This window comes from Mya arenaria, chromosome 14, assembly GCF_026914265.1.
Source record: "Mya arenaria isolate MELC-2E11 chromosome 14, ASM2691426v1".
Taxonomy (NCBI): domain Eukaryota; kingdom Metazoa; phylum Mollusca; class Bivalvia; order Myida; family Myidae; genus Mya; species Mya arenaria.
The window spans coordinates 63,027,057-63,050,572 of record NC_069135.1 but is presented as its reverse complement, the minus strand read 5'-3'; the positions used below and the strand labels follow the sequence as shown (position 1 = coordinate 63,050,572).

The following is a 23,516-nucleotide window of genomic DNA, read 5'->3' as shown; positions in this document are numbered from 1 at the left end:
TAAAAAAAAACCCACTTCTGATTCATCCTAATGAGGCGTAGCGTCACAGGTTCCACATATTGTTTAACTCCATGTTATTCTGTACTGCAATTGCATGTAAGAGCCTTATGTTTGTTTCAAAGGCTCTTTCAACGGGCTCGGCATGTCGCCATTTGGCATCTTTCCTATTAAATGCATACAGTTTGACTATGCTGTTCACTTCACGTAAAAGTTAGTGCACGTGCTATACTAAGTAAGTAATATATATATATATATATATCAAAAATATATAATTGCTTGTTTTTGTTTTTTTTTACTTACTATATGAGCTATCACAGTCTGCCTTAATTTTGTTTCAGTACTTGTCCTTTCGGGCATGTAATTAAAGAAAACCGCTTGCCCAAAAACGGTTTTACTTGCCCAAAATATTTTTTTAAAAACCCAACAAAAATCAAATTGTAGTGATCATTTATTCCCTAAAGGATAACTGCAAATTGAAAACAAAAACACAAACAAGAGAAGAATTTATTAAAATAAGCATCGGGCAGACGCTTAGACACTTATTAATTGAATACTACAAATGCTGAGCACCTGGAATGCTGTGACTTCACCAATTCATGCGTAAATATACGAAAGCCAATATTTAGAACGTTCATTCAGGATTTATAAATTTTTGCTGAAGAAATTAAGAAAACTGAGGGATTTAAATTCCGGAAAAATGCACTTGCCCGTTCGGGCAACCACCTGGGAATTTTGACTTGTCCGAAACAGTATTTGCTTGTCTCGGGCTTTGGGCAACCCAGTTAAGACGAAGACTGCTATCAGCTATATAATATTACTAACTTTACTCCTTTAGTGTACCAAAATACCCTTGAAACATGGTGCACGTTTGTTAAATTTTACGGTCATGCGATACGCTGAAAACATCCCAGCATGCAATGCAATATTTTGGCTTTTGTGCGGAATTTGTGGCCACGTAGCTATGAATTGAAAATCCTATTTATAAAGGCTTTTTTTTTTTTATCTACATACACAAATCAAATGCCTTTTTTATTTGATCATAAAAGACAAACGAGTTAAATATTGCATTCAAATTGATGTTTTTTCTTATGTGCACAAATCTATATTTTGAGGGTTTTGTTTTTTGTAAATTTCGCCAACAAATTGTGTGACTATAATCAGTGGACATGTATACCATGTGATAAATTGCGTCATAAATGCTACGTCGGAAGGCAATATTTTGCCACGAATAAAGACTTTAAACATAGATAACTTTCCTATTTCTAAACCATTTTAAAGGAAACATAGCGCAGTCTACACCGCTTACAGAGCCCCGCCTTTGGTCTTTTACCAGAGATTGATTGAGTGTGTAGTTTCTTAAAACACTTCGACAAACCTTTTCGCAATACGGCCGTCTCAGACGGAGCACTGTCAAAACATTATTTTGGAAACAGGTTTGTCGAAGTGTTTGATGAAACTAATCACCTTATCCAACTCCGGTAATAAAACGAAGGTGGGGCTGTTTAAACGGCATAGACTGCCCTTTGTTTCATTCAAAATGGTGTACTTAAAGAAAAGTTATCTTTGACTTAAGTCTTCATTTTAAGCAAAATATTGCCTACTGGCGTAGCATATATGACGTAATTTATCACGTGGTATACACATTCTGATAATTCTGATGGAAGATTTGACTACACTTGTAGTACAAAGACAGACGCCATTAAAATTCATTCTCAAATTCCTGATGTTTTTTAGGCCAAGGAAAGCAGTTAAGAAAGGTAAGAGCCGAAATGAGACTGACCCTCATTAAAGACTGAATTTAAGTCTTTCTTGTATTTTGTGCAAAAAAATATACTTATTTTCATTTCAGCATGTGTAGTACTTTAGATTTAAAAAATATTGTCAAGACATAGAACAAGGAACACCCTTCGTTAAAACTGTCTGTTTCATATTGTAACCTAAAATATCTTTAAAATATTAAAGGCATTCTGAAGGATGGATGCAGTTCCAGGCAGAAAGGCACCCATGGAATCAGAATCGGCTCCTGACCCCACCTACTGCCAGCCATGCGCAGGAGATGGCAATAAATTCCTTCCCGAGGCCTTCTGTCCCGTCTGCAAGGAGTTCCTGTGTTCTAACTGTGCCCGAGTACACCGGAACCAAAAGATAACCAAAAGTCACGTCCTGCAGGAAAATAGCAATATGCCTTCCCCAAACCACGTTGCAGAGAGTGAAGATGAGAAGTACACAGAAACATGTAAACTCCATGCTAGAGAGTTCATAAAATACTTCTGCCCCAATCATGAGGACCTTCTGATTGTTTGGCTGTAAAGGAAGTTCATCGTTCTTGTAAAGTAGAAAAGATTTCTCAAGCAGCAAAACGATACAAATATGATGTAGAATACATCGGTATAAAGACTGGACTTGTGCAGATGGTCACTGACATCAGCAAGCTTTCACACGACATAAAAACGGGTATGAAAGCAGTTGAAGAGGAAAGCCTTACCAATATCAATGAGCTTCGCAAATTCAGGACTGAAATTAACCTGGTACCTGGATAAGAGGGATCTTGGCAGAAATTGATCAGAAGAAACAAACATCCAAGATGTTGCTAAGTGACCTGAAGTCAAAATGCACAAACATAAAATCAGACACTGAAAAACTAAAGTCTGAGCTACCAGCACAGGAAGCAAACAACATGCATCTGTTTGTAGTAGGAAAGCGAACTATGAAAGAGCTGGCAGGTCTCCAGACTGCCATGGAAGATGTCGACAGGAAGAGGAAAGTTCCCCGGTGCAAGTTTCACAGGGACCCTGCAACTGAGCAGTTGCTAGCTTTTAAAAACGCAACAAAAAGGTTGGAAGAGGGTAAATCAACTTCGGCATTATGGCAGCAACAACGACAGCAGGAGATGAAGCAGCAACAACACAAACATAGACTAGTTACATCACAGAAAGGTGACTAACTTGAAACTTCCATATTTAATATATAGTATAATTAGTTTGTTTCAATTATACTCTTCATTTAATAACAATATAGAAAATTTAATACTTTTGTCTAATGCAAATGTATTTTCAAAAGCAATTATAGACATAAAGCGGCTAAAAAATATTGACAGTGATAAGGCCACGCCAAATAAATTTATCGTTAGATGGATATACCGCTTTTACATTTCAGAAACTTAAATTTAACAAAATATATATATATTAATTATTTTACACCAATTTCGTTTTAAAAACAGCCCTTTCTTCTTAAACCATCTTGCATGTATAAACGCAAAAAACGATGTTTAAATGAATATGTCTGATGGTCCATTATATATAACTAGTATATATTAAATGTTAAATCTATTTTACATAAAAAGTAAAATAAGGATGACAGTTGAGCTTCCAAGAGAACAGGCTAATAAGAAATAATGTTAGTTATTCTGTTTTATGTTGTTGTTGTTTTTAATTACCAGTATACATGTTTATTAGGCCGCACCAAATTCTGTTTGTTATCCGGATTTTTGCCCAAAACATTGGAGTGAAGAAGTGAAAAATAAATATAAATACAATTTTGTAAATTTTTCATAAAAATCAAAGCGAGCGAAGAGCGAAAAATATTGTTTTACTTATATGCAATATAAAGAAGAACGATTGTTCAACATAATTGCCCTTTAACTCATATGAACACCATCTAGAACTTTATCTCAAGTGCAGATTATAAGTACATGTATGATGATCATTGCTTGAGGAAGAGGTGTTAAACAACTTTATATCTACCTGAAATCTTTTACAACTGTTTTTAAAGCTGCACTCTCACAGATTGAACGTTTTGACAACTTATTTATTTTAAATAAAAGTTGAAAAAACGGTAAATCTGTGAGAGTGCAGCTTGAAACATTTGATATGATCAATTTAATAAAAGTGAGAGGTTAGCATATTTTAACACTGGCAGCATGAAATCAAATGTAGTCTATATATATATATATATATATATATATATATATATATATATATATATATATATATATATATATATATATATATATATACATTTCAATCATTTGATTTAATTCTGTTTTGCATATATCACTGTAAATGTAATGGCAATTGTGCTTACCAAAATGATTATTACCAGGGTAAGTTCAAACAGTGTTTTTTCAGGCATTTTTTGGGGCCAAAATTCAGCCCCATTCCCACCTGAAAAAGTATTTATATTTTCCATGGATACCAAGTTAAAAGAATCCCCGTTATTTTTTGGAGGAGCATTGTCTTTAAAACATTTAGCAAATATATCAATACAGTGCCATTCATGAATATGTCGATAGGTTTATGAAAAAAATGTTTGAAAAGAAGTTGAACATTATATGTCAATCATGTTAGGTTTTTCCCACTTTTTGCTAAAATGACGCTTTTTATCCCCCATCAATTTCAAAGGGCCTGCCACCATTTACTTAAAATTGGAAAAACACAAACACACTGGTTCAGAATACTATTAAGGTCAGGGAGTTGTATTATTCATCCCGGATTATGTTGTAAAAGAAAACATAATTATATCCAAGAAGGCTAAATGGTCAAAGGTCAAATCCCCCCCCCCCTTCCCAAACCATCCATACATATCTATACAATTAATGTAAATACACAAAGTATCGTAATAAATTACACTCAAAATGTACCATTTCTGACTAGAAATTGTTCAAATTTTCTTGTGGTTGTTACCCCTAAACTCCCCTGCCAACATTTTGAATCATTTAAAATTTGATTCTTAGGGATGGGCTGTTGTCGAAATATTGAGCCCCCAAATACTCTTTCGCCAATTCCTGGATCAGCCCCTGATTCTAGTCATGAGAATAATAACTCAATATCTGATATAAGCTGTTTGTTTTGAGTGCAAAGACAAAAATGGAAAAAAGCTACTTGTGTTTTTATCATATTATGTCAAACATTTCACAGTCAAATGATAGGTATTCTTTTTAGACAACTGTTGCCTTTCAAATACATCTATTCGAAGTTAATACTTTTCTTTTCAGTAATAACAACATTTCACCGCATACATGTTTACCGGCATTCAAATCTCCCTGGCCATTTCTATCGAAAACAACCTCGGATGTATGCCAGTAAATCAGTAGAAGTTAAGTCCGTATTTAATGATATCATGTATTAAATAAAGTGTTTTAGCTTGTATTGATCTAAGTTTAAATTGATTGCCAGTGAAGTGTATTATATCACACATAATTAAGATCCACAAGAGTTAAATTGTTAAGTTTAACAGCTCAATTATATTACTATGTGATCTACTACTACGCAGCATACTTAACCATACCGAATTTTGAGTATGTGAACCGCCCATATACATTCAATGTTGTTTTCGATAATAATGGCCGAGGAGTTCTGAATGGTTTACCGGAATCTGTAATTTTCTTTGAAATTGTTGACTTCAGTGCTAAATCAGTTGATATATTAAACATGACTAACATGGGTTACTTCCATTTACAACACAATTACTATAAATGGTTATTAAAAAATTAATTGATTATTTTTCAGTTTCAAAAAAGCTATTTGCCACAAAAAAACGGTGGTCGCATATTTTTTCTCTACATTTTTCAAACAAACAAAGGTGCCGTAAATCCATTGAATGAAACATTAATTAGGTGTGGCCTTATACATTTTACAACATTCATTTAACAGTTCGGGAAATTAAATCTCATTACCGTGTATACTTAATATCACTATACATCTTAAAACGTAATAGCTAAATGCTTGATTTCACTTCATTCATTAATTATTGGAAGAAGAGGGGGTATATTGCTTTGCACATGTCGTTCGGTTAGATCGGTAGACCAAAGCTTGTCCGAGTGATACCTCAACAATGCCTGGAACTATGGATCTCAAATTTGACTTTGAGGTTGGGTATGACCAGTAGATGACCCCTAGTACTGATTTTGAGGTCATCAGATCAAAGGTCAAGGTCACAGTGACCTTGAACATGAAAAACTTATCTAAGTGATAACTCGACAATTCTTTGACCTATGGTCCTCAAACTTGACATGGTTAGCGCACTTGCTTCTCACCTAGGCGACCCGGGTTCGATTCCCGGCTTGGGCGCATGTGAGTTTGGTTTGTGGTTACCAAGCCGGACAAGTGGGTTTCTTGCGGGTTCTCCGGTTTCCCCCACAACACAAGACCACACTCTCGCGTAATATCGTGCCAACGAGAGTGATTAATATAATGTTGTAATAACTTGCATATTTTATTCAATTGTCCAAATATCCCTTACAACATGGAGCTTAATGGGTATAATGTTTGACAAACATCTCTTGTTTAACTGTTAAACATGTTAAATTGAGATTATGATTGCAAGGCATTTAAACAAATCATAAAACGATTAATAAATACATGCTTTATTAATATGTTCATGCCCAAATTAAACTCAAAATATATTTTCAAATCAGTTAATCAGGTTATTGTTTTGACTTAAAACGGCATATTTATTGTGTTGGGAATTAAAACAGAATAATTGTGGCTGTGCCTGAGAAACACACTTTTTTGTATTTGGCCTCAACATAAATATAACGGTAACGTTAGGTAGCACGCACGTCAATTTAACTGGTAAATCACAGTGACTGGCTGAACAAAATATATAATTCACTTAATATCATTATTATACGAGTTTTGATATGATACCAGAAATATGAAACATTTTTGCCATGTTGTATTCCAATAAAGCATCTTCAGCTTCATAGCAGCATTTCTATCTCACATGAGCACTTGTGCTCAGCGTTTGTGCTCAGCGTGAGCTATTGTGATAGGGTGATTGTCCGTCGTCAGCCGTCTATCTGGTATCAATATTTTCCTTCAAATAGTTTCTCCTCGTAAACCACTGGGACAATATCAACAAAACTTCCAGGCATGTTCCTTGGGTGGTCCTCTTCTGGATTCCTTGAATAAAAGTTGATTCCTGCAGAACTCTGTTTGCCATGACAACCAAAAGGAAAAACTTTGAAAATATTTTTCTCAGAAACTGCTGGTTTGTTTTCAGATTTCCTGTATCAAACTCATTCACCCCATGTTGATTCGTGAAAAAACATGGCCGCCACAGGGCGGAGCTACTTTCACTATACATGCATATGTCTACATGGGGAAAAAAATCCTTCCCCTCAAAATCTATTGGCCGGATTTCAAAATACTTTCTCTGAAATGTTCCTAAGGTGGCCCTTTATCAAATTTTCTTCAAGTCATGTTGGTTCATTTAAAACTCTGCCGACAGGTGACGGGGCTAGTTTTCACTATATGACTTTATTCTATAATAATATGATATGTAGCAAATTGCAGGTTAAGTAAGCGAGACAACTCCGGTTTGAAGAGTCTGTACATTTAACAGGCAAAATCTCCCTTTGAATTTTTTTGCCGGAAACCCCATGGCCCAGCATCATGTAGAGGTTCCTTACCAAAAGTTGACCCAGGCGTCAAAGCTTGTCCCGCCCCGGAAGTCTTAGGTTTTTAGCTCACCTGAGCTAGTGCTCAGCTTATGTGGTCAGCCACTGTGATTGTCCGTCGTCCGTTCGTCCATGTGCAACATTTTTTGTATGGAAAATTTGAAAATCTTCCCCTCAGAATATACTGGCCCGATTTCAAAATAATTCCACAGAAATGTGGGGCTACTTTTCACTATATGTATGTGGAAACATTAAAATGTCACAGAAATAAACCTAAGGTTACCCTCTGTCAAATTCTTTCACCCCATGTTCATTCATAAAGAAACATGGTTGCCAGGGGCTTTAATTAAAGAAATTACCTAAAATTGATCTTGTCCGTTAAATAACTTTACAAGCATTTGTTTAATTATCACCACATTTGGTCAGAATGTATATAGGCATTATACCTTGGACCAGTCGAAAACTGGCCAGATCGCTGTAGTCACCTCAAATTTATTGCCCTTTAATTATCACTCAGGTTAGCAATATAGGGTCATCTTGACCTTCTTGTTATTTTGTATCATTAGAGAATAGCTTTAAGTCAGCAGGCCATAGCCTGAGAAACAGAAGCCAGTTTTATATTGCAGGGCAGAACAACCGCAGTATCTATCAGCATCTCATCAGCCAAAACAATGCCCTGACTGAACAGTAAGACCTTAATTCAATTTCTTGTGTATGTCGTTATGACCTCTATTTATATATATAAATATATCTAACCGTTACATATAATTTTCGCTTTCGCTTTAAGTTTTGATCTTCCGCGTTCAGGCTGTTACTTTGTCATGGAGGGAGGGATTTTACAATTACTCAGCACATGTGTTCTTTATAAATAGATGGCGTGTATGTGTGTCATGCACGTGATACGTCATCTTTATGTACCCAAAGCATGTACCGTGTTATTCTAAAATCCCTCCCTGCATGATAAATTTAAAGCCCGGCAATGGAAAAACCATTCCATAATGGTTAACCTGTAAGCGTTTTAACGGCATGCAGAAAAAAGTTTATTGAACTCGTGTACCTAAATATGTACCTAAAGAATGTGATTATTATGTGTACCCTATTAACGTATTGTTTTTTCCCTGTCCGTCAGTCTGTCGGATCATTCATCAGTCTATATGTCACACTAAGTTTCTGCTAAATACCTGAAAATCCCAGGAATTTCAGGTTGGCCATTGCCAATAGGTGACTCGTATAGATTTTGAGATTAGTAGGTCAAAGGTCAAGGTGACCTTTAGGTGAAAAAATGTTTTTGCTCACTAACTGAAGTTCCTTTGGGTCCAGGGACTTCATACTTAGTATGCGAGTTGATCATGACCCCTTTTTAGGTATGAGCTTAACTTCAAGGTCGCTGTTGGTTGCTTTCCTGTCCGATAGTTCAAATTTCATGTCCATCATTGATTATTTCTAAGCTACATTCACACAATGGAGGAGACAGTGGCTTTTTAAAAAAACAATCTCTAATTTGGGTTTATTCTTCATTACTTTGATAGACATCTATATATATATATATATACATTGTATATAGATATAGATAGTGTCGAAGGACCTTGCATAATCAAGTGAACTGGATGTGGCATTCATCACTGTGACAGCTCTTGTTTTTGTGTAGAAATTTAAAACTAAACATGCTTTGATGTTATAAGGTTTAGAAATGTACAAAACAATTATTATTAGGTTAACAGTATTACACCATAGGCATTTAAAGCCTTATGTTAACCATTAATTCATTTAAGCATTACTTATTTAAGATAACCTACATAAATAAGTATGGCTGTTTTTATACCACCGACAAATGAAGTTTGAGGAAGTATATTGGAGTCACCGTGTGATCGGTCGGTTGGTTTGTCTGTTGGTCCGTAGCAATTTTCCATGTCCGGAGCATACTCTCAAAACTACTACACGTAAATGAAATTAAATAAAACTTAATACAATTGTAGAACATGAGAGGAAGTGCATTGTACAAGACCTTTACTCTATTTCAACTTATAACAGAGTTATTGCCCTTTGTTACTTTTTCTTTTCTGGAGCATAACTTGAAAACTTCTGGATGTAATTTTCTTACAATGTTCAAGCACAATGAGAAAAAGTGCAGTGCACAAGAACCATAACTCTTTTTCAGTTAATCACATAATTATTACCCTTTGTTACTTTTCCTTGTCTGGAGCAAAACTTGAAAAGTATTTAATGGAACCTAATTAACCTTCATACAATGTTATAGCACAATGACAGGAAGTGCATTTTTCAAGAAACATTACTCTATTACAGCTATTCACAGAGTTATTGCCCTTATTTACTTTTTTCCGGAGCATAACTTGAAAATTAATGGGGAGAGTTTAATTCAACTTTATACAATGGTACCGCGCAATGAGAGGTAGTGCAGAAAAACAAGAATCATAACTCCAATCACAAAGTTATTACATTTTGTCACTTTTCCAGTTTAACTTAAAAACTAGCGGATGGAATTTAGTTGAACTATATACACTATTAGAGCACAATGAGAAGAAATGCAGTGTACAAGAACCATAACTCTAGTTCAGGTAATCACAGAGTGATGCCCTTTGCTATTTTTTTCTTGTGCGGAGCAGAACTTCAAGATTACTCAATGGATTTTTATGTAACAACATACCTTGGTGAAACATGATAAGTGGAATGCAGTGTACAACCGCGTTATTGCCTTTTTTTCAAAGAAAGAGTTTGCCATTCCTTTGTGCAGGTGGCATATGGAAGTATTTGACACTTCTGTGACAGCGTTAATTTAATCAACCGTAGGTGGTGCTTGTTAACCAGGATTGGGATATTTGGGCAGTTGGCTAGGCTATAGGGATTGTATGTGTCAACAGTTCTTGTCTAGGCTGTTCACTTTGCTATAAATAGGCTATGAAAGTGGGGATTTTTAAAATGACTTGACACAACTGTAGGGATGCCAATGGATCCAATGCCCTCCTCCCGTCGAATGAAATGAAAGATAACTGATTAAAAAAGTTAACTTGTTGCTTCTGGTTGCAACTTTATTTGTTGTTGGTACTGACACCCCAGTTTGCTTTAAATTTGAAACCGAGAGACCCCCAAAAGTGACTCTAATAGGCCAGTTTTGCGTCTGGGCAGGCGCTTCACCCCATTAGAGGCCTAAAGCAAAATCCATCCCTGAAATGGTTTCAGTCCTTCAGCTGACAAGTCAATTACATCCCTAAACTGTTTACCATGAAAACCTGGTAAGTCATGTGGAAAAGCCATGTGAGTAGGTCAAAAGTCAAGGTCGCAATTAATGATCATTGATCAAAATTCATTGTAAAAAGACTTGTTCTGACTTCAACATGGCCATGCATTTGGGTATTTTAAAATAACTAATCACAAATGTTAACCTAGATTAGCTTACGAGTCGTTTAATCAATACGAGTTCTATGTTAATAAAAAAGCACAGTTTTAATTTAACAACCTTTCACATGTAGGTTTCATCGGTTCTATTCAGCAGTGGGCGTGACGTTGTGGACAAATTTAAAACCTGATTTTCGTCACATTGCGCGTGTCTAGTTTAACAGTTATGTGTGTTCTGTATGACAGGGGAACCATAAATGGGCTAGGGCAGATATCATTTATATTGACCAATCAGAACCAGACATTGACCAGCCCCCTCTCCTTCAAGATAGACAAGAACAATGTAGTGTTGGAGGGCGGAGGGCAGTTTGAGGAAGGGCAGGCATATATGATCCGTGATCGTCAGGGTAACGCCAGGAAAATGATCTGGACCAAGGGAGATTTCATGCCATTGCAGGAACCAGATAAATCCAGTAAGTGGTTTGTAAACAAACAAAAAATACTAAAATGATTTGTATCAATAGTGTATACGTATACAACATAACCTAATTTGGCCTTCCCAGAAATGTTGCTTGCCGATTTGTTCATCCATGAAGTTGTGTTTGACAGAACTATTTTCAAACACAATGGACGGTAAACAACTTTTTATTATAATTATTATTATTATTATTATTTATTTTTTTTATTATTATTATTATTATTATTATTAATATTATTATTATTATTATTATTATTATTATTATTATTATTATTATTATTATTATTATTATTATTATTATTATTCTTATTATAATTATTATTATTATTGTTTAAGCCCTGTCAGGAAAGTCAGGCAGTCCGTACTTTACAATTCGTTTCCGCTTAATAACTTGAGAACACTTAGATCCAGAAATTTCATACTTGGTATGCAAGTTGGTCATGCCCAGTAGATGACCCTTTTGACTTTGATATCAGAAGGTGAAAGGTCAAGGTGAACTTGAGTTGAAAACAGGGTTTCCCTTCAATAGCTCAAAATCCATTGGGTCCAGGAACGTTTAACATGACCAGTATAAAACCCCATTTGATTTTGAGATCACTTAGTAGATCAAAGTTCAAGGTCGCAGGTAAAAAACGAAATGTTGGCGGTGACCTTAAGTCGGGGGATGGTTTCCGCTCAATAAGTGAAGAACGCTTGCACCCAGTAATTCTTTACTTAGATTTTGAGATCAGTAGGTCAAAGGTCAAGGTGACCTTGAGGTAAAAAACTACAAACATACTCTGGCAATAAACGCTGAACGAATTGAGTTTAAGCTGATAAATTTTCTTATTTTTTTATTCATTATTTTCGATCTTAGAACTTCTGAAATGTGTTGTCCCCAATTCATAATACATTTTTTTATCAGAATACATTCAGAGTTAAAGTAAAGGTTTTGTTCACTTAAGATATTTGAGTCCAATTGGGTTGGAAATAATTTATTTTAAGCGTAAACTAATGTACAATGTTAGTGCATAGTTTTGTTAGGGGCGGACGAGGATTTAACACAAGCAAAGGATCCCGATTCTAAGACAAACAGCCACAAAGTGGCAAGAAATAGTCTCCAAACATAGGATTTGTATTTAAGTTTGAGCATGCCGTTTCTTTTTAAGTTTGTGTCGACCCGAATTCAACATGGTAGAGAGCAGGTTCGCGTCAACTGATTGAACGGGTAATCCGGATCCGCTATTGGTTCTGATTAAATGATCGTTTTGACATTCAAATACAATTCAATATAATAAATTAAGTACGAAAATAAACAAGAGCTATAACAGAAGTGATGAATACGCACACCGCCTTTACACAGGATGGTATTACATATACTTGACCCTGGCAAATTTTGGATATGAAAATCATAAAACATATGAAATTGTTTAAAGATGATAAAAAGAATATCAATTCTTATTTGTAACACGATCAATCTTAAATACCAGAGAGAGGGATTTCGAATCCGCTGATATGCTAAAATTGGTTTTACTGATAAGTTCTTACTCTAGCAATTGATAAAGATTAAAGAAACATCTCAAGGGCACACAACTTAGTCTCGCGGAAAGACCTTGACCCAGCCATTTGATTGCCACTGACCTTGACCCAGCCATTTGATTGACACTGACCTTGACCCAGCCATTTGATTGGCACTGACCTTGACCCAGCCATTTGATTGACACTGACCTTGACCCAGCCATTTGATTGCCACTGACCTTGAAGCAAAATAATTCGAGTGTCGTCTTATGGTGGTCAGGTATGCAATAATATTTAGAAATATGACTTTGCATCACAGTTATGGATTGGACACGAACCTCTTTTATAATAAAGTTTATGTAGCAAAACTAACAATTTTCAGAGCCACGCCCTTGATATTTTAGCTACGGACCCATGTACGGGTGGTGTGTGGTCCGTTGTCATCTAACAGTGGTAACAAATGCCAAACTCATTTGAAGTTCAACCATGAAGATATGTTATGGACTGGACATAAACCACTATCATCAGCAACACGTTCTCTTCTATTAGTTTTATAAATGACTAATTACTTCGAAATCACATACTAGTATTAAGTGGATGACAAAGTTATGGACGAGAGACGAAAGCGGGTCGGACAGATAAAAGTGGCGACGAATGCGATTCATATCGTGTCCTACTTTACTTTGTAAAGCGTCCTTCCCAATGCCATCAATCCCGTCGGGAAAGAGTTCCTAGGTACCAACTATGTTCGGGTACACAGAAACATCAAAACAACCAAAACCCATGGCTTCAAGGCCTATCATACAATATATTCATCATTCCAATAAAGAAGCAACAATCAGATTGTTCCAAAATTAGCAAATAAAGTACTTCCACAAGACAAGCATAGAATTGTCAATTAGAGTTCATTAAAAACAACATTTTACATCTTTAAAAGAATATTTGGCACTCTCTCAGCTGGGTTAATCAATTTGAAAATTGCAAGTAATGGTTTCCAGTGTATTGTATGTGATATTAGCATGTAAACGTAAATAGAGCTACATATACCGTGTAGACAGACTTAGTAAATTTCGATTTGGAAAATGCGCAAAATATTGGGAAAGCAGGGGCGGATCGAGGATTTGACGTTAGATGAGGTGTAACTTAGGAGCATTTCTGTTTGAATTGCACCCTTCTGTCTGAACCGAAAATTCTATGAATTAAAGTATTGGCTTGTGGTTGTGGGCGCTCACACCGGATCATTTTTAACAATTTCTATTCTGAAATGGTGGATTTTGGGTGTGTTTTTTCATCTTTATAAATTATCAAAATAAAACAAGGTTGGACGGTTTAAGTTGATCCCTGGACCCGCTTGCTAAAGATGCATATGTCGGTAGTCGTACATTTTTGACAGTTTTTTTTTATCTTGCATTTGTATTATTTGGTAAATTAAGCGCATCGAAATAAATTTACCGTGACAAATTCTGACAATTAATGAGAAAGGACTTTAAGTATGAAATATTTCACATGAAAAAATAATAATAACTAGACAGAATGTTTTTTTTATCAGCAAAGAGCATAGGTGTTATCGCAAAAGAGTGGCACAGCAAAACGCTTACCGCAAATAATCATATTGATATAATTATATCAATATAAAACAACAGCAAAATAAACCCTTAATGAATGATAATATCAGTTTGCGCAAGGGTTGGTCTTATTTGGTATGCTAAATATGTCGTCTCATTAGTATACTTCCGTCTTTAGAACAAGCATAAGAGAAATAAACAATTAAATGTATCAGTGGATTTATAATGGTTGACAGGTGGTGCTTAAACCTACATATAAAACCAACGATCGTTATACGATAACCATTACTTCAATAGGCTATATAAAACGGACCATGTGATACCAGGATTGATTATCTGATCTGATTTATCACGCAGCCCGGTATCAACTTAATCCGGGTACCGTATACCGCGTTTTAGCACCACCCATGATAATCTCCCTTATTTCTTATCAAGGAAGTTTATTACTACTTTCGTTTTTGAAGTCACTTGAAATACGTTGACTCTCTCTCTCCAAACAGCAACTATCAAAATCATTGGCGACAACCACATTATAAAGTAATGAGATGTGCACTTAAGATATTTGAGTAAATATCAAAAAGGACTTGCTTTCAACAGTCAACAAACGTAAGTATAAAATAATGTTTGTGTTTCTGAGGGGCGGTACCTGGATTTAAAGTTGGTAAATGCGTACTTGGGGCAGCCATAATAATTGGTAGTTGAAGATACTTTTATATCAGTGGACATTGTTATGTTTATATGTGGTCAACACCAAAATCTAATAAAGACTATTTGCATCTATCTATATCTACATATCTACCTGAACTTGGGGTCAAAAATAAGAACGTGCAGCCCGGCTTCACCAGAAACGAATAAAAAGGCTCCGAACCATTCTGGGTATTGGATCGTCTTAAAATATATTAACCACTTTCAGTCTGAAATGAAAATATTATTGTTTCAAAGATGGTCGCTTTAATGGTTTAGTGGTAGGTTAGTGATGGTATTGGGACGGCAGTTGGAACGTCCAAGGATCCGCAAACTTGTGTTTCCGATTTTATAATTATTTTGACCTTGATAAAAACTTGATTAGCCAAGTGTATTTGACAGTCAAAATATGTTTTTTTAAGCACAGGATGGATGCAGTTCCAGGGAGAATCGCGCACGAGGATACAGGATCGTCCCATGACCGCACTTATTGTCAGCCATGTGCTGAAGATGCGAAGAGCATACTTCCCGAAGCCTTCTATCCTGTCTGCAAAGAGTTCCTGTGCTCAGCATGTGCACGAGTTCACAGGAACATGAAGCTGACAAAGAGCCACGCCCTCCAGGACAAGAGCAGTATGCCTTCCTCATTCCGCACCGATACAGAGGAAGATGAGTTTAAAGAAACATGTGAGTGCCATGCTAAAGAGTTCATAAAATACTACTGTCCCAACCATGAGGCACTTCTGTGTGGTGACTGCGTAGTTGATAATGAAGAACATCAGTCCTGTAAAGTAAAGAAAATTTCTCAATTGGCAAAAAGATACAAAGAGGGTGCAGAATACAAAAGTCTAACAACAGGTATAGTGCAGATGGTTAGTGACATTGCGAACTTTACATCGTACATACAGTCAAGCTTGAACTCAGTTGGCGAGGAAAGTCTTACCAATATCAATGAGCTTCGAAATTTCAGACATGAGATCAACCAGTTATTGGATAAGAGGGAGAAAGAGTTACTGGAAGAAATTAATCAGAAAAAAAAAGAAATCCGAGATGCTGCTAAATGAAATGAAAGCAAACTGTCAAGACTTGAAAACTGCCACTGAGAAGCTCAAGGCTGAACTACAAGCCGAGGAGGTCAACAACAACCAGCTGTTCATATCTGGAACAAGGGCGATCAAGGAGTTAGTCGGTTTTCAGTCATCACTTAAGGACATCAGGGGAAGAGGAACAGTTCCACACTCCAAATTCAGCAGGGACCCAGCAACAGAACAACTGCTGTCCTCAAACACAGCTATTGGCAGAGTGGGCCAGGTTGCGTCAAATTTTGCAGAAGAAGTGGCGTCAGATTTGACAGATCAGCAAAAACAACCACAGGGGCCAGGTAAGCAACTTAAAGCAGTTTTTAAATATCATTTTTTTATTTTTGTTTTAGTTAACGCCATGTTACTTTATAGCCATACTTACTCCAAGTTAAGTGTTATTCATTCAATTTAGGCAGAAATAATTTGGAAAAATTGTTTCCGATTTCACTGTCCCAACAAATCGGAATTATATATTATATCAGTTCCCTTAACAGAAGTTATTTCACAATTGGGACCGTGTGTGTCTGGGTGTTCGTGTGTGCCTTTAGCATAAAGGAATGTGCGTTTGTGCGATGTGTTAGTGGGTGAATGTGTATTTAGTCTGTGAGTGTTTGTATGTTTGTGTATTTGTGCTTTTTCTGTGATGTATGAGCCGTCGTGGGTGTGTATGTTTGTACGGTTGTTATGTTACTGTGAGTGTGTGTATGTGTTTGAATGTTTTGTGCGATTTTAGCATAGGTTTTTATGTGAACATCTTTAAATGAGTGTGTGTGCGATATGTTTGTGGGTGTATGAACGTGTGTTTTGTGAATGCGTGTACAAGCGTGTGCGTGAGTGCGTACTTGCACGTGCGTGCGCGCGCGCGTGTGTGTGCGTGTGTGTGTGTGTGTGTGTGTGTGTGTGTGTGTGTGTGTGTGCGTGTGTGTGTGTGTGTGTGTGTTGTCTGCGTGGATGTGTATGTTTGTACTTACTCTGAGTTATGTGCCCGTGAGTGCGTGTGCGGTTGTGTGTTTTTATGTTTTGTGCGATATGTGCGTGGACGTGTATGTTTGTACTTGAGTTATGTGCACGTGAGAGCCTGTTCGTGTATGTGTTTGTATGTTTTGTGCGATATGTGCGTGGACGTGTATGTTTGTACTTGAGTTGTGTGCACATGAGAGCCTGTGCGTGTGTGTAATTGTTTGTTTTGTGCGACATGTGCGTGGATGTTTATGTTTGTACTTGAGTTATGTGCCCGTAAGTGCGTGTGCGTGTGTATTTGTGCGTTGTAGACGTGGATGTGTATGTTTGTACTTGAGTTATGTGCAAGTGAGTGCGTGTGCGTTTGTGTGCTTGTATGTTTTGTGCGATGTGTACGTGGGTGTGTATTTATGCTGTCTGTGTGTGCCTGTATGTGTGTGAACGTGTAGTATGTTCCGTTTAGCGTATGCACGTTACGTAATGTGCGTAGTGTTCGTAGGAATCATTTGAGCGTTCTATTCAATAATAATTTAATCGTCTGCGGTGTTTCGTTACTAACGGACGTCTTGCTATACGTACAAAATGCGTTTGGTTCAAACATAGCATCAATTCTAAATAGTTTACATTATCACTTTTTTGAGATGGTACAAACATTTGTTAATAATTGAACGTTGCTTTTATAATCGGCCCATCGATCTGGGATTGTTTGATATATATTTACATTTTAATATTGTTTAAAGGTCTCTGTGTTACATTGTTTCTTACACAGGCAGCAATACTAGTTAGCGAATGTTTCATATATTTATATATATTATTAAAAGGTCTCTGTGATACATCATTGCTATCATAGTCGACGGTTTCAGTGATTGTTCCATATATTTATAATTATTATGATAAGAAGGTATCTGCATTATATCATTGCTAACATTGGCAACAGTATCAGTCTGACATTGTTTAATATATTATATCTATTAATATACATATCTATATACTTTTACATAATCTGTATCATGGGAGGCAATTTCTATGAAAATAACATATGTATATAATAAACCTCACTATACACTCTTACTGATACTGCCCTCTATGGTTAAACAGTACTCTTCTCTGGCTAATACTGCCCTCTATGGTTAAACAGTACTCTTCCCTAGCTAATACTGCCCCCCAACTATTGGTTAAACAATATTCTTCTCTGACTGATACTGACCCATATGGTTATACAGTACACTTCTCTGACTGATACTGTGTCATAACTGACCTCTTGATTTAAAAGTACTTTTCTTTGACTGATATTGACCTCTATGGTTAAACAGTACATTTCTCTGACTGATACTGTCCCCTATGGTTAAACAGTACTCTCCTCTGACTGATACTGACTTTTATGGTTAAACAATACTCTTCTCTGACTGATACTGCCGCCTAGGGTAACACCGTATAATTCTGTAACTAATACTGCCCACAACACAATGGTAACACTGTATATATGTACTTCTCCAGACCTTTTTCGTAAGTATACACAGGTTCAACTATCCGACCCTTCCCAAAGCAAAATATATGATTTTTTTCCCAATCTGTATAAACCACTTCAAATCAAATGTAATTGTTTGTTTAGATATTTTCTTATGAAAGTCTTTTTACCTTGACTGGTTCATTCAACATCCTAATACATTATATGATGTGAAGTTTTGGGAATAATTTAATTTAGAAAATCATTGAATTTCATCACATTCAGAGATCAGTATGAAATATTATCTGTCAAGATTTATAGCAATATATATTTACACCCCAAGGATTGAGATTTCAGCAGTTTCTGGCCATTTAAAAATAAAAATAAACTAATACCTACTTTATTTCCTCATTAAAAGCAGGAGACTTTCAGAACGCTTGACCTTTTAAAAAAATCCAATTTAGGGATATTTCGCAATGCAAATTTCCCCAAAAAGTCTAGGCTATTCTTTCCAAAATGGGCAAAAAAACATGTTCTCTGGCTGACGATGCCCCTTATGGTTTCCAGTACACAGTTCTATTCTGGCTTATACTGCTCCCTTTGATTACACCGATATACTACTCTTCCTGATTCTGCAAAATATGGTTACACCATTTTACTACTCTTGCTGATTTAGTCCGTATTGTTACACCGTTATACTACTCTTGCTGATTCCGTCCCTATTGTTACACCGATATACTACTCTTGCTGATTCTGTCCCCTATGGTTATTCTGTTATACAATGTCCCTACTGTAACGCCGTTATACTACTTTAACAAATATTGTCCCTTTTTTATTCCGATATACTACTTTAGCCGATTATGTCCCTATTGTTACGCCGTTATACTACTTAAGCTGATTCTGTCCATATTGTTACGCCGTTATACTACTCTTGCTGATTCTCTCCGTTATATTGCTATAGCTGATGCTGTCCCGTTTGTAACACCGTTAAACTGCTTTAGCTGATTTTGTCCCTATTGTTACGCCGTTATACTACTCTAGCTGATTATGTCCCTATTATTACGCCGTTATACTGCTCTTGCTGATTCTGTCCCTATTGTTATGCCGATATACTTCTCTTGCTGATTCTGCAAACTATGGTTACACAATTAATCTACTTTGGCTGATTCTGTCTCAATTGTTACAACATTACACTACTTAGCTGGGTATGTCCCGAGTGTAACGCCGTTATACTACTCTTGCTGATTTTGTCCCTATCCTTAACCCGTTATATTGCTCTTGCTGATTCTGTCCCTATTGTTACGCCGTTATACTGCTCGAGCTGATTCTGTCCCTATTTTTACGCCGTTATACAACTCGAGCTGATTATGTCCCTATTATTACGCCGTTATATTACTCTTGCTGATTCTGTCCCTATTGTTACATCGTTATATTACATTTGCTGATTCTGTCCCTATTCATACGCCGTTATACTACTCTTACTAATTCTGTCCCTATTCATAATCCGTTATACTACTCGTGCTAATTCTGTCCCTATTCATACGCCGTTATACTACTCGAGCTGATTATGTCCCTATTGTTACGCCGTTATACTACTCTTGCTAATTCTGTCCCTATTGTTACGCCGTTATACTACTCTTGCTGATTATGTCCCTATTCTTACGCCGTTATACTACTCTTGCTGATTATGTCCCTTTTCTTACGCCGTTATATTACTCTTGCTGATTATGTCCCTATTTTTACGCCGTTATACTACTCTTGCTAATTCTGTTCCTATTGTTACGCCGTTATACTACTCTTGCTGAATATGTCCCTATTGTTACGCCGTTATACTTCTCTTGCTGATTATGTCCCTACTGTAACGCCGTTATACTACTTTAGCAAATATTGTCCCTTTTTTATGCCGATATACTACTTTAGCTGATTCTGTCCCTATTGTTACGCCGTTATACTACTAAAGCTGATTCTGTCCATATTGTTACGCCGTTATACTACTCTTGCTGATTCTCTCCATAATGTTACGTCGTTATATTGCTCTAGCTGATGCTGTCCCGTTTGTAACACCGTTAAACTGCTTTAGCTGATTTTGTCCCTATTGTTATGCCGTTATACTACTCCTGCTGATTCTCTCCATATTGTTACGCCGTTATACTACTCTTACTGATTCTGTCCCTGTTGTTATACCGTTATACTACTTGAGCTGATTTTGTTCCTGTGGTAACGCCGTTATTCTGCTCTTGCTGATTATGTCCCTATTGTTATACCGTTGTCCTACTCTTGCTGATTATGTCCCTATTGTTACACCATTATACCACTCTTGCTGATTATGTCCCTATTGTTATACCGTTGTCCTACTCTTGCTGATTATGTCCCTATTGTTACACCATTATACCACTCTTGCTGATTATGTCCCTTATTGTTACACTGATATACTTTTTTAGCTGATTTTCCCCTTATAGTTACACCGATATACTACTCTTGCTGATTTTGCCCCCAATGGTTACTTTGTTATGCTGCTCTGGCTGATACTGCCCCTTATGGTTTCACCGTTTACATCTCTGACTGATACTGCCCTCTATAGTTACACCGTATACTTGTTCGTCTAGTACTGCCCCCTATGGTTACACCGTATACTTCTCTGACTGATATTGCCCCCTATGGTTACACCGTATACTTCTCTGACTGATATAACCCCCTAAGGTATCACTGTATACTTCTCTGACTGATAATGTCTCGTATGGTTACACCCCTATGGTGGCTGTTTCTTCATACGAATATCTTTAATAAGACTTGTTTGTGATCAATAAGCTAATAAGAGAGGGAGAAATTAGTTTATTGTCCGTATGATCACTTTTATATGCGCGTTTAGACAAAGAATGACGGGCAAAAATATGTAGAGAAGGGCGGGAAACCGGAAACAAACTTTTTTGTTCCGTCTTATTGGGTGTTTTACAAACTATGACAACAAAATTTTGCAATATATTTACTGTAATTGTCTTTTGATTCCATTTAAATTTAAAAGAGTGTTTATATACGTATTCGTATTCAAAATGGAGGATTAATCAAAACACACTTTTAAGTATGATTTTTGTTATATCATTTAAGTTAACATCATTTTTTATCACCAAAACTAATTTATGAGTTTCAAATATATAAAATGCACAACACGCGGCACGTGTAGTTTATTATATTAATTATGTTAAAGCAGTTTACTTAGTTCATATTTAAAAACAATCCAAGAATATTTATTATTAGCTTCAAAGATCTCTTTGTGTACAAGCTCATGCTATATTGTTAATATTGTTTCATACATGCATGTTCCATCAATGTCAAGAACACATCTATAGATGCATGCGTTTACTATGAACACATCTTAGTTTGCTTATGTCAAATACCAGTAAAGCGAACATGAATAAACTCAGTTGCAAGTTGTTGTTCATCAACATTTTTATTTAGATATTTCAGCCCTAAACCAGAGCCGTGCAGACCTAAGCCAGTCCCAGTTTAGCAAGCTGCCTGACGTCCCAGTGCATACATCAAGTGATATCAGTGGCTGCTGGCTGACCAGTATGGCCCTCATACCCGGGGACCGGCTTCTACTGACAGATTGCGACAATTACTCATTGAAGCTGGTGGACACAGAGAATAAGAAGCTGGTATCTCATGTGATACTGCCAGGTAAGCCTTGTGACCTGTGTCTCCTGCCCGGAGACAGAGCAGCCGTCACTCTGCCTGATTTGAATAAGATACAGTTCGTATCTACTCAGGGAAATGTCACACTACAGGATGTTGTTGAAGTAGATGGAGAGTGTCGTGGAATAGATTTCTGTGATGACAACTTGATTGTGTCTTATGACGACCCATGTAAGGTTGTGTTGATGGATATGAAGGGAAATGTGAAGAAGAGTGTGGACAAAGACAGCAGCGGAAACCCTTTGTTTATATATCCTGAGCATTTGACAGGGACCAGAGGGAGCCAGACTCCTCCGGCGATATATGTCTCGGACTGGGACACCAACACCATAACCAAGCTGAGCATCTCACTAGAAGTGCTCCAGACCTATCACGACCCGATACTGAAATCACCACACGGTCTGACAGCTGTGGGAGACAACCAGCTGCTCGTGTGTGGGAAAGGCAATAACAATATCCTGTTACTGGACACGCTCACCGGCAAGATAACCCAACTGCTGGGGAAGGAAGCGGGGATAGAGTGTCCATTCAGTGTGGCTTACTGTCCACTGAGGAAGATGTTGTTTGTCACCTGCAGTCGTCATGGCAGACCTGAATTGGAGAATTTCGTGAAAGTTTTCAACTTAGTATAGATCAAGTCTGCCAATAATATGAGTGAAATCTGTATCAGGTGTGAAGTAATTGTTATGTTTAAGAATAATTATAATGTATACTATCGTACTGACAATACTCTGCTTAATTTACCATATCGCGCGATGCAATTACTGTGAGAGTTTTTAGCGGAAACTTAACTTTTAAATTATGTTGAATTCTTTCAGTTTTCATTAGTGAAAAGTCGTGTAGTAATGTGTTATAAGACATGAATACACGAGTATGGGAATGTTTATTATTAGTTGAAATGTAAGTGGCTGATTGTTTATGAATTATACAAAAAAAATGGTTTCTTACCACACGAGAGCGAATGTAGGTAAACATTGCTATTATGTAATTGAATGTTCAAGAATATAGAGTTATATACACAGTTTTGTTTTTTTGTTCATGCAGTTTGTATTTAGTACATATGATGTGTTTAATTGAAATGTCCGTATCCTATACATGTATATTGATTGAATAATTCTATAGACATTGACCTAAGTGTGTATTGTTTCTAAACATATTGATTTAATTCATTACACGGACATTGACCAAAGTAAAAGTGTTTTCCGCATATATAAATTGAATGATTCAACAGACATTGACCAATGTGCAACTTCTTCCCTCATATATTTATTGAATAAATTATACAAACATTGGCGTACTAATGTCATAAAAGGTTTTAAAGGGACTCGCTCATGTGTTGGGACAAAAACATATTTCT

General features: G+C 36.5%; 1 protein-coding gene across 3 annotated transcripts; it reads left to right on the top strand.

Moving 5' to 3' along the window:
* Positions 1-2,899: 2,899 nt before the first annotated feature.
* On the top strand, positions 2,900-23,288 carry LOC128218343 (uncharacterized). 3 transcript variants are annotated; one of them, XM_052925992.1, is made up of 4 exons: positions 2,900-2,936; positions 8,026-8,086; positions 15,400-16,358; positions 21,923-23,288. In XM_052925992.1, exons 3-4 carry the CDS (start codon positions 15,929-15,931, stop codon positions 22,789-22,791), a joined length of 1,299 nt encoding a protein of 432 aa, XP_052781952.1. In that variant the 5' UTR covers positions 2,900-2,936; positions 8,026-8,086; positions 15,400-15,928; the 3' UTR covers positions 22,792-23,288. The 3 variants fall into 3 exon arrangements, with proteins under 3 accessions (XP_052781952.1, XP_052781951.1, XP_052781949.1); XM_052925991.1 differs by lacking the exons at positions 2,900-2,936; positions 8,026-8,086 and adding an exon at positions 14,593-14,899 and having other exon boundaries at positions 15,405-16,358; XM_052925989.1 differs by lacking the exons at positions 2,900-2,936; positions 8,026-8,086 and adding an exon at positions 14,593-14,899.
* Positions 23,289-23,516: the final 228 nt, after the last annotated feature.

What these genes read in the sequence shown, in the direction of transcription:
- LOC128218343 (XM_052925992.1), top strand. Translation starts at nt 15,929, where the DNA reads ATGAGCTTCGAAATTTCAGACATGAGATCAACCAGTTATTGGATAAGA. An exon ending in AAAACAACCACAGGGGCCAG is followed by an intron (nt 16,359 to 21,922) that starts GTAAGCAACTTA and finishes ATTTTTATTTAG; the next exon opens with ATATTTCAGCCCTAAACCAG.